Source organism: Lagenorhynchus albirostris, chromosome 4, assembly GCF_949774975.1.
Source record: "Lagenorhynchus albirostris chromosome 4, mLagAlb1.1, whole genome shotgun sequence".
NCBI classification, from domain to species: Eukaryota; Metazoa; Chordata; class Mammalia; order Artiodactyla; family Delphinidae; genus Lagenorhynchus; species Lagenorhynchus albirostris.
Genome location: NC_083098.1, coordinates 121972261 through 121986035, shown reverse-complemented (window position 1 = coordinate 121986035; position 13775 = coordinate 121972261). Strand labels below are relative to the sequence as shown.

The following is a 13775-nucleotide window of genomic DNA, read 5'->3' as shown; positions in this document are numbered from 1 at the left end:
CAAGAGCAATAACACTTTATGAATTTAGTGCTAAATAATACATATGAAAAGCTTATTTCTTTGGCAATTTATTACTTAAATTACCACAAGTGTGTTAATTGTGAACTTTGACAGCTAACTGATCAGCTGTGTAGACAGGACCCATATGAATGCTGCCTTGTGTTAGTGACCGGACATCCCTACAACTTCTATGAAACCATCAGCCTGTTACTGCTGTTGACACTTTGAAAGAACTCACAGTTGCATTATACTATCATTTGAACATTTGAAAATAAATTGAACTATTCACCAAAGACATGTGTGATACGTTGACCTTTCAGGTTCAATCGATTTGGGAAAAAAAATTCTTTTTGATCTCAATATTACTCTTTGTAATTTGATTCCAAGAATATTTTTACTTTTACACTAACGCTCTCTAAAAACTTCATTTTCTCAGAATCTCTATAGTTCCTATTTAAGAAGTCTTTTTAAACTTATGTAATAACTATAGATATTAATCACTTTTAAAATGGCATGAACTAATGGGTACATCTTGACCCAACTGAAAATTCATACCATTCTCTGGAAAAAAGTCCCTTGGCAAAATATCCTTGGGAAGAGAACAATACCAGAAATTAACAACTGCTTAATTTTAATGTATAGAAAGAGTTAACTCGTTTTCTTAGACTACATTGTAAGTGAATATAATTTTCTTAAAAAGGAGACACTGTGGGAAACATATAAAAGGATTCATTTCCTGCTGTTTTTGGAAAAATGTAATTCTTCTGTAGCATTAGCTAAAAGATTTACCTAAAATGGCTTTTCAACAATAGTGTATTGTGAGTCAGAAATATTTTCTTTCTCGTTACAGAGATTTAACAGGTTTTGACAATCAAACAGGAGATTTTTGTATAATTTTTGCATGAATGTTTAGTTCTTCCTACTCAGCTGGAAATTATTTCAGAAAATGATTTAGGAACTAATGTGAGGTCCTTAGACCAAAACCGACAACAACAATAACAACAGCATGTTACCAAAGCAAACTTGAGTCCACTCACCTGTGCGCAGTGCCCAGTAAAGCCAGTCTACTGCCACCGGGTTGTGGTGAAGGAAAGTGCAGCATTTATTGCAGTCCCCAAGCAAGGAGTCTAGGCAGCTAGTGCTCAAAAGACCCTGAAATGGCTTTCAGGGAAAGGTTTTTAAAGACACAGTGAGGGAGACGGTTATGGGGTGTGTGATCAGCTCATAGACATTCTTCTGATTGGTTGGTGGTGAGGTAACCAGGAGTCAACATCTTCAACCTTCTGGTTCCAACCAGCCTGGAGTCTATGTGCTTGTGGGCAGCATTCAGTTAACTTCTCCCACCTGGTGGGGGTTTCAGAATCGACAAAATAGTTCAAAGATATGGCTCAGAATATTATCTCTAGCCCTTGAGGAGGAAATAAAGGTCCTTGACTTTGTTTAATGGCTAAACTATTACTATTTTGTCTTGCTTGACTGTTTTCCTTTGTTTCTACATTTTCTCACTTCTCTGATTAAATTTATTCTTTGGAACTTGGGGAAGGCCTAGGAGGCTAAAGTTTTTCTGAAAACAAGAAGCAGGCAGAGGACATGGCATGGTGGGAGGGGGCTGGGAGGTGGAGTCTATCCTGAGAAGGCTCCACAGGATCCTGCTCGGTTACAAACACTCTGAAATTTATATACTTTCCTTTCTCATGGTAGTTTGTTATGTCACGTAATTAATTAAAAGATTAAAGTTTATTCAGATTAATTCTGTTATAAGAGCTTTAAAAGGATTTTGAGGTAGGTGGTGAAACCTTAGTTTCAAAAGTACTGATTTAAATGCATTTCAAATGTTAAACATGTAGCTAATTAGGGTAGGACTTCTGAGCAACAGTAGAATACTGAATTGGTCATATTTTATTTGGGGTAACATTTCTCTTCATAGAAACATTGTTTAATTTGAGAATCATTGTTTTATGTGGAATCTATCTTTTATCCTGCACTGACACAATTTTTACTCTTTTGTCAAGGTATCAGATACATACCGGACTTCAACATTCTATCATAAGACCTACACAGCCCAACTGCTTACCTCTGGACAATGCAACCCTACCTCAGAAGCTGAAAGAGGTTGGATATTCAACACATATGGTTGGAAAATGGCATTTGGGTTTTTATAGAAAAGAATGTATGCCCACCAAGAGAGGATTTGATACCTTTTTTGGTTCCCTCTTGGGAAGTGGCGATTACTATACACACTACAAATGTGACAGTCCCGGGATGTGTGGCTATGACTTGTACGAAAATGACAATGCTGCCTGGGACTACGACAATGGCATATACTCCACACAGATGTACACTCAGAGAGTGCAGCAAATCTTAGCTTCTCGTGACCCCAGAAAGCCTCTATTTTTATATATTGCCTACCAAGCTGTGCACTCTCCACTGCAAGCCCCTGGCAGGTATTTTGAACACTACAGGTCCATTATCAACATAAATAGGCGCAGGTATGCTGCCATGCTTTCCTGCTTAGACGAAGCAATCAACAATGTGACCCTGGCTCTAAAGACATATGGTTTCTATAACAACAGCATTATCATATACTCTTCAGATAACGGCGGCCAGCCCACAGCAGGAGGAAGTAACTGGCCCCTCAGAGGTAGCAAAGGAACCTACTGGGAAGGGGGGATCCGGGCTGTTGGCTTCGTGCACAGTCCACTTCTGAAAAACAAGGGAACGGTGTGTAAGGAGCTTGTGCACATCACTGACTGGTACCCCACTCTGATTTCACTGGCTGAAGGACAAATTGATGAGGACATTCAACTGGATGGCTATGACATCTGGGAGACCATAAGTGAAGGCCTTCGTTCTCCCCGAATAGATATTTTGCACAACATCGACCCCATTTATACCAAGGCGAAAAATGGCTCCTGGGCGGCAGGCTATGGGATCTGGAACACTGCCATCCAGTCGGCCATCAGAGTGCAGCACTGGAAACTGCTCACAGGGAACCCCGGGTACAGTGACTGGGTGCCCCCTCAGTCGTTCAGCAACCTAGGGCCGAACCGGTGGCACAACGAACGGATTACGTTGTCAACTGGCAAAAGTGTATGGCTGTTCAACATCACAGCCGACCCCTACGAGAGAGTGGACCTTTCTAACAGGTATCCCGGAGTTGTGAAGCAGCTCCTCCGGAGGCTCTCACAGTTCAACAAGACCGCGGTGCCTGTCAGATACCCCCCCAAAGACCCCAGAAGTAACCCTCGGCTCAATGGAGGAGTCTGGGGACCATGGTATAAAGAGGAAAACAAGAAACAGAAGTTACGCAAAAATAAGACTGAGAAGAAGCAGAAGAAAAGTAAGACAAAGAAGAAACAGCAGAAAGTGGGTTCGTTTACAAATTGCCGATTGGGTGTTCCTCGTGGATAGGTACAAATTTTTTCCTGTCTGGTTAAACTTAAATCAGTACTTAGTCTTTCACCAGTTTTCTAGGTGAACCAGCATGTTTTTGGCTCAGTAGGATTCCTGCCATCAGCTTCGCTGTTTTCGTGTTGTGCTACTCCAGAGACTTCTGCCACCGGGAAAGCTTGTGCTCAGTGTCAAAGGTGCTACTCTTGGAAGCCATGCTTAGAGCAGAAAGGAGATGTTTGTTTCTCTTGGTCGTTTATAAAAGGTGGTCAGTGACGAGTCCAGCTGTTGTGCTTCAGTCAATTGACCAAACACTATGCTTTAAATTATAACATTGGACTGTAACCTGCAATTGATGGACATGCTACTTTGATGGAAGTTACAGAGCAGCATGATTAAAAACCACCTTTGATGAAGTGTAGTCAAAGGTTGCATCACCTCAAAGGCCTTGAAGAACATTTTTTTCTTAGAGAATTTTTGTATATCTATCATAGGGCACTTGGGTTTTTTTAATTAATTCTATTTCATATATCATTTCCTTTCCTGTGAAAATAAGCTGTTTTTCTCACATGTGAACAGCTTGCACCTCACTTTATCATGCATAAGGGAATGGCAAATAAGAAAGTTTGAGCACACTGCCAAAACGTGAATGTAACTATTTTCTAAACACTTTAATAGAATGATGTTTCAGAATAAAGTACATAATTTATTTTTACAGAAAAAATATTAATTATTTTGTTTTCATAAATAGTTATACAAATGACTTTTAATTATTTTATTTTTATTTTCTACATACCATTAGAAGAATTTTATTTCATATTATCAAGATTATCAAGCACTGTAATACTATAAATTAATAGTGTGTGAATTTATAGAATATAAAAAGAAAAAAATGATAATCATCATTGTTCAACCATTATTTTGAATGTAATAAGATGAATATATTCCTTACAAATTACTTGGAAATTCAGCGTTTGTACAGAATTGAGAGACAACTTTATTGTTTCTGTCATAAACACTTTATTTATGTATCTTAATTATTAAAATGACATATTTTATAGCACCAGCAGATTGTGTGGCTTTTCTGATTTAACATCTATATAGAATTATATTATTCATTTTAACAAATCTTTACAAATAGGCAAATAGGCAAATGAAGGTATGATTTGCTAACAACCATAGTAATATAATATGAATTTTGCAAATAAGAGATATTTCCACTTGGCCACTGCATGGAGAAAAGTGTTCTCTTGTTAATAAATAAGATTTGTAATGACCCTGCTCTTATACAAAGTGGACTTGGTGGGGAGATACAGAGAAATGAATATATGGGTCCTATCTGGCATTGTTAAAAAGCGAATTTGAAACTCACGCATGCAAATGCCATGAGGAGGATTAAAAGAACGTGATCTGTAATGAAGTTTATCATGGGTGATCAGTGAGGACAGGTTGATGTGGTTCCCATGGGCCCTGGAGTTTTCTTTAAGGTGCCCTCTCCTAATATTACCTGTAAGTCTCATAGTTTGCACTCGAAAAATCACAGAGAGCTAGAACTGTGATATGTGAAGTTACAATTGTGATTAAAGAAATGTACGTGGCAGTATGGCAGCATACTATTAAATACATTTATATCAGAATTCAGAGGATAGCTTCTCACAGTTCATGGAAATCTATAAAAGAATTGATAGACTGTTACCAAAGTTACTAAAATGGACAAAAAGAATTTAATATTTACAAATTTTAATATTTCAGTTCTAGAATATATATCTCCGTTTCATTATATAGGATTAAGTACTATTTCCTGAGTTTGTGTTTTGTCAACTGTATATTTAAATGGGTCTTAAAAATCAAAGGCATACTGTCAGTGTTTTCCTCTCTTACTGGCACATAAATTAATGAGGTGTCATAAAATAGATAGTATCTTATAATTCAAAAGATAGTTATTATTACATTAAAAAAGAGTTCTGAGGAAAAATGAGTTCAGGATATGTGGAGTTAAACAAGGTTAAAGGGTTCAATTTATGCAGACTTTCTTACAGTTTTTAAAATCTTAGCTTGCCTTGTAAATCTCTAACAGAAGGAAATTTTTATATAGTGTTTTCTAATTTATTTCACCATAAAACCCTTGTCTATAGCACATTACACGGACTAGGCAAAGTATGGAACAGACCTCAGAAATTTTCAGTGTAAACATAGAATCTTCTAGAAATCCCTAGCAAAACAAAAAGGAGAAAAGAGGCAAATTAGGATCATGAAAATTAACTCACATTTGAGGCCAGTAGATATTATGTAATATGGTGTGATTTTAAATTCTCTGTAAATGACCATAACTTTCTCAATGAAAATAAATTAGCCCACAGTTTTCTACCTGGAAATGACTTCAAGGACGTTATTTACTATTTTTAGGAGAGTACCTGCCCTCCCCCCCATGACTCTGGGTAGGCGATTTAGGAGAAGTCTGTGTCTTGTCCTTAAGAAACTAAAATCTAATACAATAGTCATGTATAAATAATGAACAGAAATGTTTCCAAAATGCTGTCAACAAATCACTAGGTGTTTCAAGATGTCCAGGGAGGAAAATACTCTGCACTTGACTTTTATGCCTTAACCATTAAAACTATGTTCACGTGGGGCCTTTATTCACAGTTCATTTTCCTGAACTGTGATTCTCAGGTTGCATTTCTTTTGCAACCTGAGAGTTGCCCGTGGCTTTTTCAAGTGTAAATAGCACCACTTTAAAACCTCTGATCCTTTTATTAGGACACCAAAGGAAACCCCTGGAATGAAATATAAGTATCCCCCTAGCTTTGTCAGAAAATAAATTGTGGATGTGGCTTATGTGTCTTGGATGGGAAAGAATCTAAATCATTTTATTCAAACGACAAAACAAACAAAACTCTGTGGTACCTTTCAATCAGTGAAAAACATCCACACCATGGCTGTCAAGTCTTGTTTCATCTGTATTTACATACTTTTCCCTCACTTTTCCCTTTTAAGAATCTTAAGAATAGAGGAGAAACTGTCCCTTTGATAGTTGAATGAGTAGATAGTTAATACATTGTAACATTTGATATTCCAAGGTACATGAATTTGGCATCAGGATTTGCTTCTTAAGCATTTTATTCCTGGGATTCTTGAGTACATACACTGTGAATTTGTCAGTAGCCATCAGAATGTGAATAAACTGGCTTGCCAGAAGCAGCAAACAAAATTCTTGTGTCAGAAGTTAGTAATTTCATTGTTTCCTCTTAGTGAAATTACTTATTAAAATTCATTCGTTCTACAAATGTTTGTTAAATCCTACTGCCTGCTTGGCAGGCAATGTTCTTGGTGCTTGAAATCCATCAGTGAACAAAATAAAAATTCTTACTAAAATTCTTATTCCTTGTGCAGGTGATATTCTAGCCAAGTGATGCAAACAATAAGTAATAAACATAAATAAATAAATTATATACTATAAAAATAAATTATATACTATATAAAGTAGTGTGGAAAAGAAAGAGTAGATCAGGATAAGGGGAGGACTCATTCAACACCAAGTTTACCCATCCATTTGTTCAGTACTTGGTAAGTGCCACATATGATAAACGCTGTGATATGGTGACTAGCAACATGAGACAGAGTCCCTGTTTTCAGGTAGTCTGCATGCTCCTGGAAGACACAGCCATTAGTCAAATAACCAAACACCCTCCTCTTCTCCACTCTCTTCCCCTACTTGATCTTTCTCCATAGACTTATCACCCTTTAATATATTTCATATTTTACTTACATATTTTATTTATTCTCTGGCTCTTCCCACTAGAGTGTAAGCTTCTTAACAAAAATAGTTTTATGTCTGCTCTATCTACATCTGTATTGCCAGTATGTAAAACAATGCCTGGCTCCTAGTCAGTGTTCAATATATATTTATTTTTTGCATGAATAGGTAAGATAATCACAAATATTCATATGTTCAGCTACATTTGCTTGGGTTTCCACTTTCCACGGTTGTATAGGAATTTCACTGTTGAAAAATAGAACTAATCATCCCTAATACCATTCCTCATAATAATAGCATTGTTGTGAAATGAAGAAATTTCTAGCATTAGAAAAAACCAACTTGAGTAATGTATAGTTATAGGAACAGAGTGTTAACAGCCAAAACCAAGCAAAAATCATACAATTCTGAGAGCAAATTTTATCTTTATTACCTAACAGAGTACAACATAATTATTCTAACACTACTTTGAATGTAACAGAATACAGTATAAATGAGAGTTTCCAGAAAGGAGAAATGGGGATTAAATTGTGAATAATTTTTGTAGCAAGCCATAGAAGGGAAAAATATAAATAGCAAATAAACCTCTGTGTCTTCACAGAATTATGAAGCCAAATGGACTATATCCCACATCCTTGGGTATCTTATTACGAAGCTCTTCAAACTGGCAAAGAAAGAAATCTGTTTCTTTAAAGGTAAGTTTTTCTTAAGTATTTTATTGGTCGTAGCATCTCTGTGAAGTCCATTGATTCATTGATTAGATATGACATTATAAAACACACGACATGAAAATGTTGTCCGTGGGAGTTAGGTAGACTTGAACATATTTACTTAACTTTCCATTTCATATCTATGATTTGAAATTTCCTTCCTCTCAAATGTACTACAATCCTATAATATTCTTTGTCAATTGGGTTATGCAGTTTTGGATAAAATCAATCCCACCAACTTAAAAGGTCCAAGAAAATAACATATTCTCATTAAAAATGTGTATTCATTCTTTGCAGAAATTCTTTAGCTGTTAATTATAAATGGAGGGCATCTTATCTAATGAATCAAAAGTAAAATTTATCTTTCAGAATAAATATCCAAAAACAATTTTTAATATGACATTTTTTTATAAATTTATTTATTTTTGGCTGCGTTGGGTCTTCATTGCTGGGCGCGGGCTTTCTCTAGTTGCGGCGAGCAGGGGCTACTCTGTTGCAGTGGGCGGGCTTCTCACTGCGGTGGCTTCTCTTGTTGTAGAGCACGGGCTCTAGACGCATGGGCTCAGTAGTTGTGGCTCGTGGGCTCTAGAATGGAGGCTCAGTAGCTGTGGCACATGGGCTTAGTTGCTCCACAGCATGTGGGATCTTCCCGGACCAGGGCTCGAACCCGTGTCCCCTGCACTGGCAGGCGGATTCTTAACCACTGCGCCACCAGGGAAGCCCAATATGACATATTAATGCTCTGGAAACAATACTTTAATAATTAAAGTTTCTTCAGCCTTAAGAGTTGTGAATGACTGGGGATTACTTTCGACTGAACATCTAAATTCTAAACAACTGTGAGAAAGAATATTTTCATAACAAAGGTTAAAAAAGTAAAACCTTGATTTTACTTAATAATCTGAAACTGTATCTTCTTATATCACCATCACCAGAACTTCCAGAGGCTCCTTTTCAACAAAAGTGATAGCATAACTCATCAGTCATGGAGACTCATTCTGTCTCTAATACATGTCCCACTAACATTTCTCTATTTTAAGGTTTCCCTGATTGGAATAATCAACTGTCTCTAGCATCAAGAAGGTAGGGAATTATAAGCATATAACACCACATAATTTCTACTACACATTCAGACTTAACAGCAACAAAATGCAGAGGTTCAGAGCGTGTCATCCCAAAATATGCCCCCTTGGAATATTGGTTATTTTGAGTGAGTTAAAGGCACCTTAAAAATAGCAGCTCAATCAGGACACCTTGACCTTCCTTTTTCTTCCTGAAAGGAGGAGATAAAAATCCCAAGTGAAAGGTGCCCTCTCTGTATCAGGAGGAAAGAAGACATTCTCATCACCAGAGATGGGAAGTCAAAGCTGAGAGAAATCTGTACAAAAGAACTTGTTAAACTAACCCTCATCTTTCTAGTCACTTTTCCACAATTCACTGTCCTAGCCCAAACCCCTTTGCCTTGTCACATCCTCAATGTTTACTATACTTTGTCCAACCCAGGACATAAGCATCCAGCTCTGATTGCTTCTTTGGGTCTTCATTTTCCTGTGAAGGTGCCCATGCATATGTAAAAATAAAATATACAGTCTTTTTATTAAACTTGTTTTTCTTTTCTTCAAGTTTTGCTCAAAGCCCTAAGAGTTAACTTAGCATTTCAAAGATTACAGTCACAGATGCCAGGGTAAGCTATTATCTCCCTACTGGGACAAGTGGCTGCAGTGACAGTGTAGTGAGGGGGATAAGCGGAGAGGTTCTTCCCTTCTTTTTTTCTTTGACTCCATGCCTGTGCACTTCCCAGCACCTGGGCTGTGGCTGGACTGTTTCTTTATGTCCTCTCACATAGAACCATGGCTTCACATTTTACATTCTTGGTTCCTTTATTGTCCATCTCTGAGTCCCACACCCCTTCCTGCCCCAGAACTAGGCACATAGACACCTGTGTCCAACAGATTATTAACATTTAAATCCCTCCCCTCCTGAAGTTCCCTGGAGTAAAGAGGTGGGTGTGTAGAGCTACCCCCATCTGCTGGTGACAAGAAGCCCTGAGCACTACCCCTAAACTTAAGTCAGCCAAGATCAAGGTAGAAGGGGAGTGGGCCATTGGGGGAAGCAGATAAAGTGTTTGTGCATGCATAAGTGAGCTATATCTCCTTTCAGGTTCAAAGAGCTCAACAGCTGCAAAGCCCAAAGACTTGCTTCAGTTTGGGGATCTAATTAATGCTTTCTCTCTATTGTTTCTTACCTTTGGGAATTCCTGCTCTTTCTCATCTAGCATAGAGGAGAGAGCAACAGAGGCTTCTAACATTCTCTGCCACCCACAGCCCAATTTCGGGAATGCCTGGACCCTTTCTTCCCTTGCCTGGAATAGAAAGCAAAAGCCAAAAGCACCATTTAGACTGCTCGTTCCAATCCTACCTCACAGTCCTCAGCCAACAAATGTCTCAGTCCTTTCAACATGTCTGCTACTGATTTCTGTGTACTTCTCTCAAATCCTGCCAGCCTGTGAGGATCTCCTCCGTCTCTCTCAGCAAACCATGTTTCAAACAGGAACCCATCTTTGTCAGCAAAATTGATACATTTTTACTCTGTTTCTTCATTGTTATCCCGAAAGCAACCATGAAGCTTCCAGAGCAGAGATCAGAGTCATTGTCATTGTCATTGTCATTGTCATTACTGAGTATAGTGACTGCACCAGTTTCCCTCCTTCAGGGTTACCAGAATCTGTGTCTCCCGAACCGCAGTTCTTAATGTTACTGAATCTGGACTTGGGTCTTAAGCGCAGCAAAGCCAATATACTGACACTGGGTTGTGGTGAAGGAAAGTAGTGTTTATTTGCAGGGCACCAAGCAAGGAAAATGCGCAGCTCATGCTCAAAAGACCTGAACTCCCCAGTGGCTTCTGGGGAAGGGTTCTCAAAGGCAGTGTGAGGGAGAGGGCTGCAGGTGCCTGATTAGCTTGTGCTCAATTCCAGTATTGGTTGACATCAAGGTGAAGTTTCCAGCATCATCAATCTTCCGGTTTCAACTGGTCTGGGGTCTACATGCTTTTGGTCAGCAATTTTCATCTGGTAAGGGTCTAGTTCCTATAAAAACAACTTTGGAATGTGTGTCAGACCTTTATATCTTTGAGGGAACTGGGAGTTCGGTGACTCTGCTATGTGGCTGATTTATCGTCTAAATTGTTACCTGTTTCCCAGCTCAACAGCTATTCTTTGTTTCTGCATCTTCACATTTCCTGATCATTAACTCTTGAACCAGCTTTTGAGACTCGGAGAAAACCTTAGAGACTAAACCAAAAGCCTTTTATTTCAAAAGATGGGGACATAGGGAGTTGTATATGGTTTCATTAAGACCCCAAATAAACTCTTTTCTTATCTGCAGCCTCCTGCATTATTTTATTTTGGTTGACAGTAGGAATGTCTACTACATGCTTACCCTATGACAGCAATTCCACTCCCAGATATTTACCCAAAACCAGTAATAAAACCATTACATACCTAGCAAAGTGTCTTGTACACTGTAGTATTTAATTAACATTGAACACAGAACAAAAAAGGCCTAATATAATCACTTGATATTTTAATAATTTTTCTACCATGTTAACTAGCATGTGGAAATTAGTGGAACCTAAATAAACATCTCTCCAATTACATGTTACAGATGACTGCCACCAGGTGTCATGTCAACAGGTTTCTTTCAACTGGCTGAAACTGTATGTAACTAATTTTTAATTATTTAAATCTACGTCCTTTAAAATTAAACCATGAAACTGAGGCAATGTGAATGATATATTGAATGGTAAGTGCAATTAAATCTGTATATACATTTCATTCACAATTGATTCATGTCTAATAATCACAATTAAAACTCAATTCTAACCAAAATTGCTAATAAATATAAACTGAAATTAAAAGGCATGCATATATGCATGTATGGCTTTCTGATTATATGATACTCTACTAAGAAAATGAGAATTCCCCTCAAATCCCTCTCTGTCGTTCTCATCTTTGCAGTGACTATCCTTTTGCTTCTCTGCCCTGCCCCACTCCACCACTGCCACTCTTTCTTCTGCCTATTTGTCTATCTACCACTCCTCTTTGGCTCTTTTCCCTTTCTTATGCTTACCTTTCCTTCCCCATCTTTCAATAAATATACTGTATTTAATATCTCTAAAAACTAAACAAACCCACTTGTTGAAATTTAATATTAACTTATCTTAGTTCTGTGCACCTATCTTTAAAAAAGTCTTTGAGCAAACTTTCACATTAGGATATGCTATGCCAAATTGCCACTTATGTTCCAACCTAATCTAAGAGTGACAAAGACTACTGATTGAAAGTTGTGTTTTTACCTACAGTCAAAGGTAGTAATGATATTCAAAAAAGATAACTTTATTTACTATTGCCAGATTTACAAATATCTTTGTGTATATATTTGTATATTTAATTATAATCATGTAATCGTATAATGTTTGCTTGAATGATGGTTCCAGAACTAATTATAGCTATTACTGACCATTAAATGAGGAAATGTATTTGCAGCTCAAAAATTGGTCTTGTTAGATTTTCTAGTGGAAAAAGGCATATACTAACAGGATATTAACTAGTTTTAAGTGGATTCACATTATTACCCTGCATAATAAAACAATAAGCAAGTCTCTGCTTTCTAGATTATGAATTGTTAAATATTTATTTGTTTGCCTGAATTGTCAATATTTTTATATTTATGATCATTTTTGTAAGTAAAATCAATGTAAGATTTAAGTACTTATGAACAAAAAGATGAATCACCATTTTCTATTAAACTGCATTAATTCTTTCCAGCAAGAAGTAGTTTATTAAATTATATCCTACTAACTTCCATCATGACACATTTGTCAAATTACCTAATAGGCTGTGTTATGGGATAATTTCAGTAGAATATATTTTGAATTATTCTAAACTGTCTTAAATTGACTGATAAATTTAAAGAAACCAGTTATTTTATGAATTATCTAGTTCTACCTCTAAATTTCTCCTAAACCTTCCTATTAAAAACAAAGTTATGGTTTCAATAAACTTCAGATTACTAATACATTGTAGTCCTCCTTTTCCCTCTACATTGTAGTCCTCCTTTTCCCTCTAAACATCATTTGACTATTTTTTCCACCATGAATTATTATTTTATTTTATTTTTATTTTTTTGCGGTATGCGGGCCTCTCACTGTTGTGGCCTCTCCCATTGCGGAGCACAGGCTCCGGACGCGCAGGCCCAGCGGCCATGGCTCACGGGCCCAGCCGCTCCGCGGCACGTGGGATCTTCCCGGACCAGGGCACGAACCCGTGTCCCCTGCATCGGCAGGCGGACTCTCAACTACTGCGCCACCAGGGAAGACCCCGCCATGAATTATTTTGTTTCCTTTAAAATTGTTAAATAATTTTGGGATTTTTGGTCAATATGGAAATATTCTAATTTCCTTATAATTTGTTATTAATGCTAATTTACTTCTTAATTTATTTGCCCTTTATAACATCTTTCTCTTTTGACGTCTTTAAAATGTCTTTGTAAGATGCCTTTGAGCTGAGACATTTCATCAGCTGATTTTGATGCTGTACATGCTTGTGAAATACTAAGTAAATCCTTGAAAATTTTCCCTATCATTACTTGTCTTTCCTCTTATACTAAAAAAGTATTTTGTATACTATTTACATGCAAAATATAAATTTCTGAAATCTGACTTCCAAAGTCTATTATCTCAATTTCAAGGAGTGAAGGAACTTGAACAAATAGATTTCAACTATTGTTCAAATGTTCTAATATCTCTTTATCTTACAAAATGTACTACTGATACTCTTACTATTTTAAAACCTTGAAGTATCCTTTAAGATTGAGTGTATCTTATAAATAATAAGCAATATGATCGAATTTGCCATGCTA

The 13775-nt window shown here is 37.1% G+C and overlaps 1 protein-coding gene across 2 annotated transcripts in view; it reads left to right on the top strand.

Annotated features, from left to right (window-relative positions):
* ARSJ (arylsulfatase family member J) overlaps positions 1–12471 on the top strand; it is an 89193-nt gene extending 76722 nt beyond the window's left edge. Inside the window, exons 3-5 of one of the 2 annotated variants that reach the window (XR_009540403.1) lie at positions 2013–2112; positions 7749–7842; positions 11520–12471. Coding sequence is in view for 1 of the 2 variants with exons in the window: in XM_060148636.1 (XP_060004619.1) it covers positions 2013–3411 (1399 nt within the window). In the remaining variant the exon portion in view is untranslated. Of the gene's footprint in view, positions 1–2012; positions 4393–7748; positions 7843–11519 lie in introns of those variants that run through there. The other variant, XM_060148636.1, reaches the window with a different exon arrangement.
* The last annotated feature ends 1304 nt before the right edge of the window (positions 12472–13775 follow it).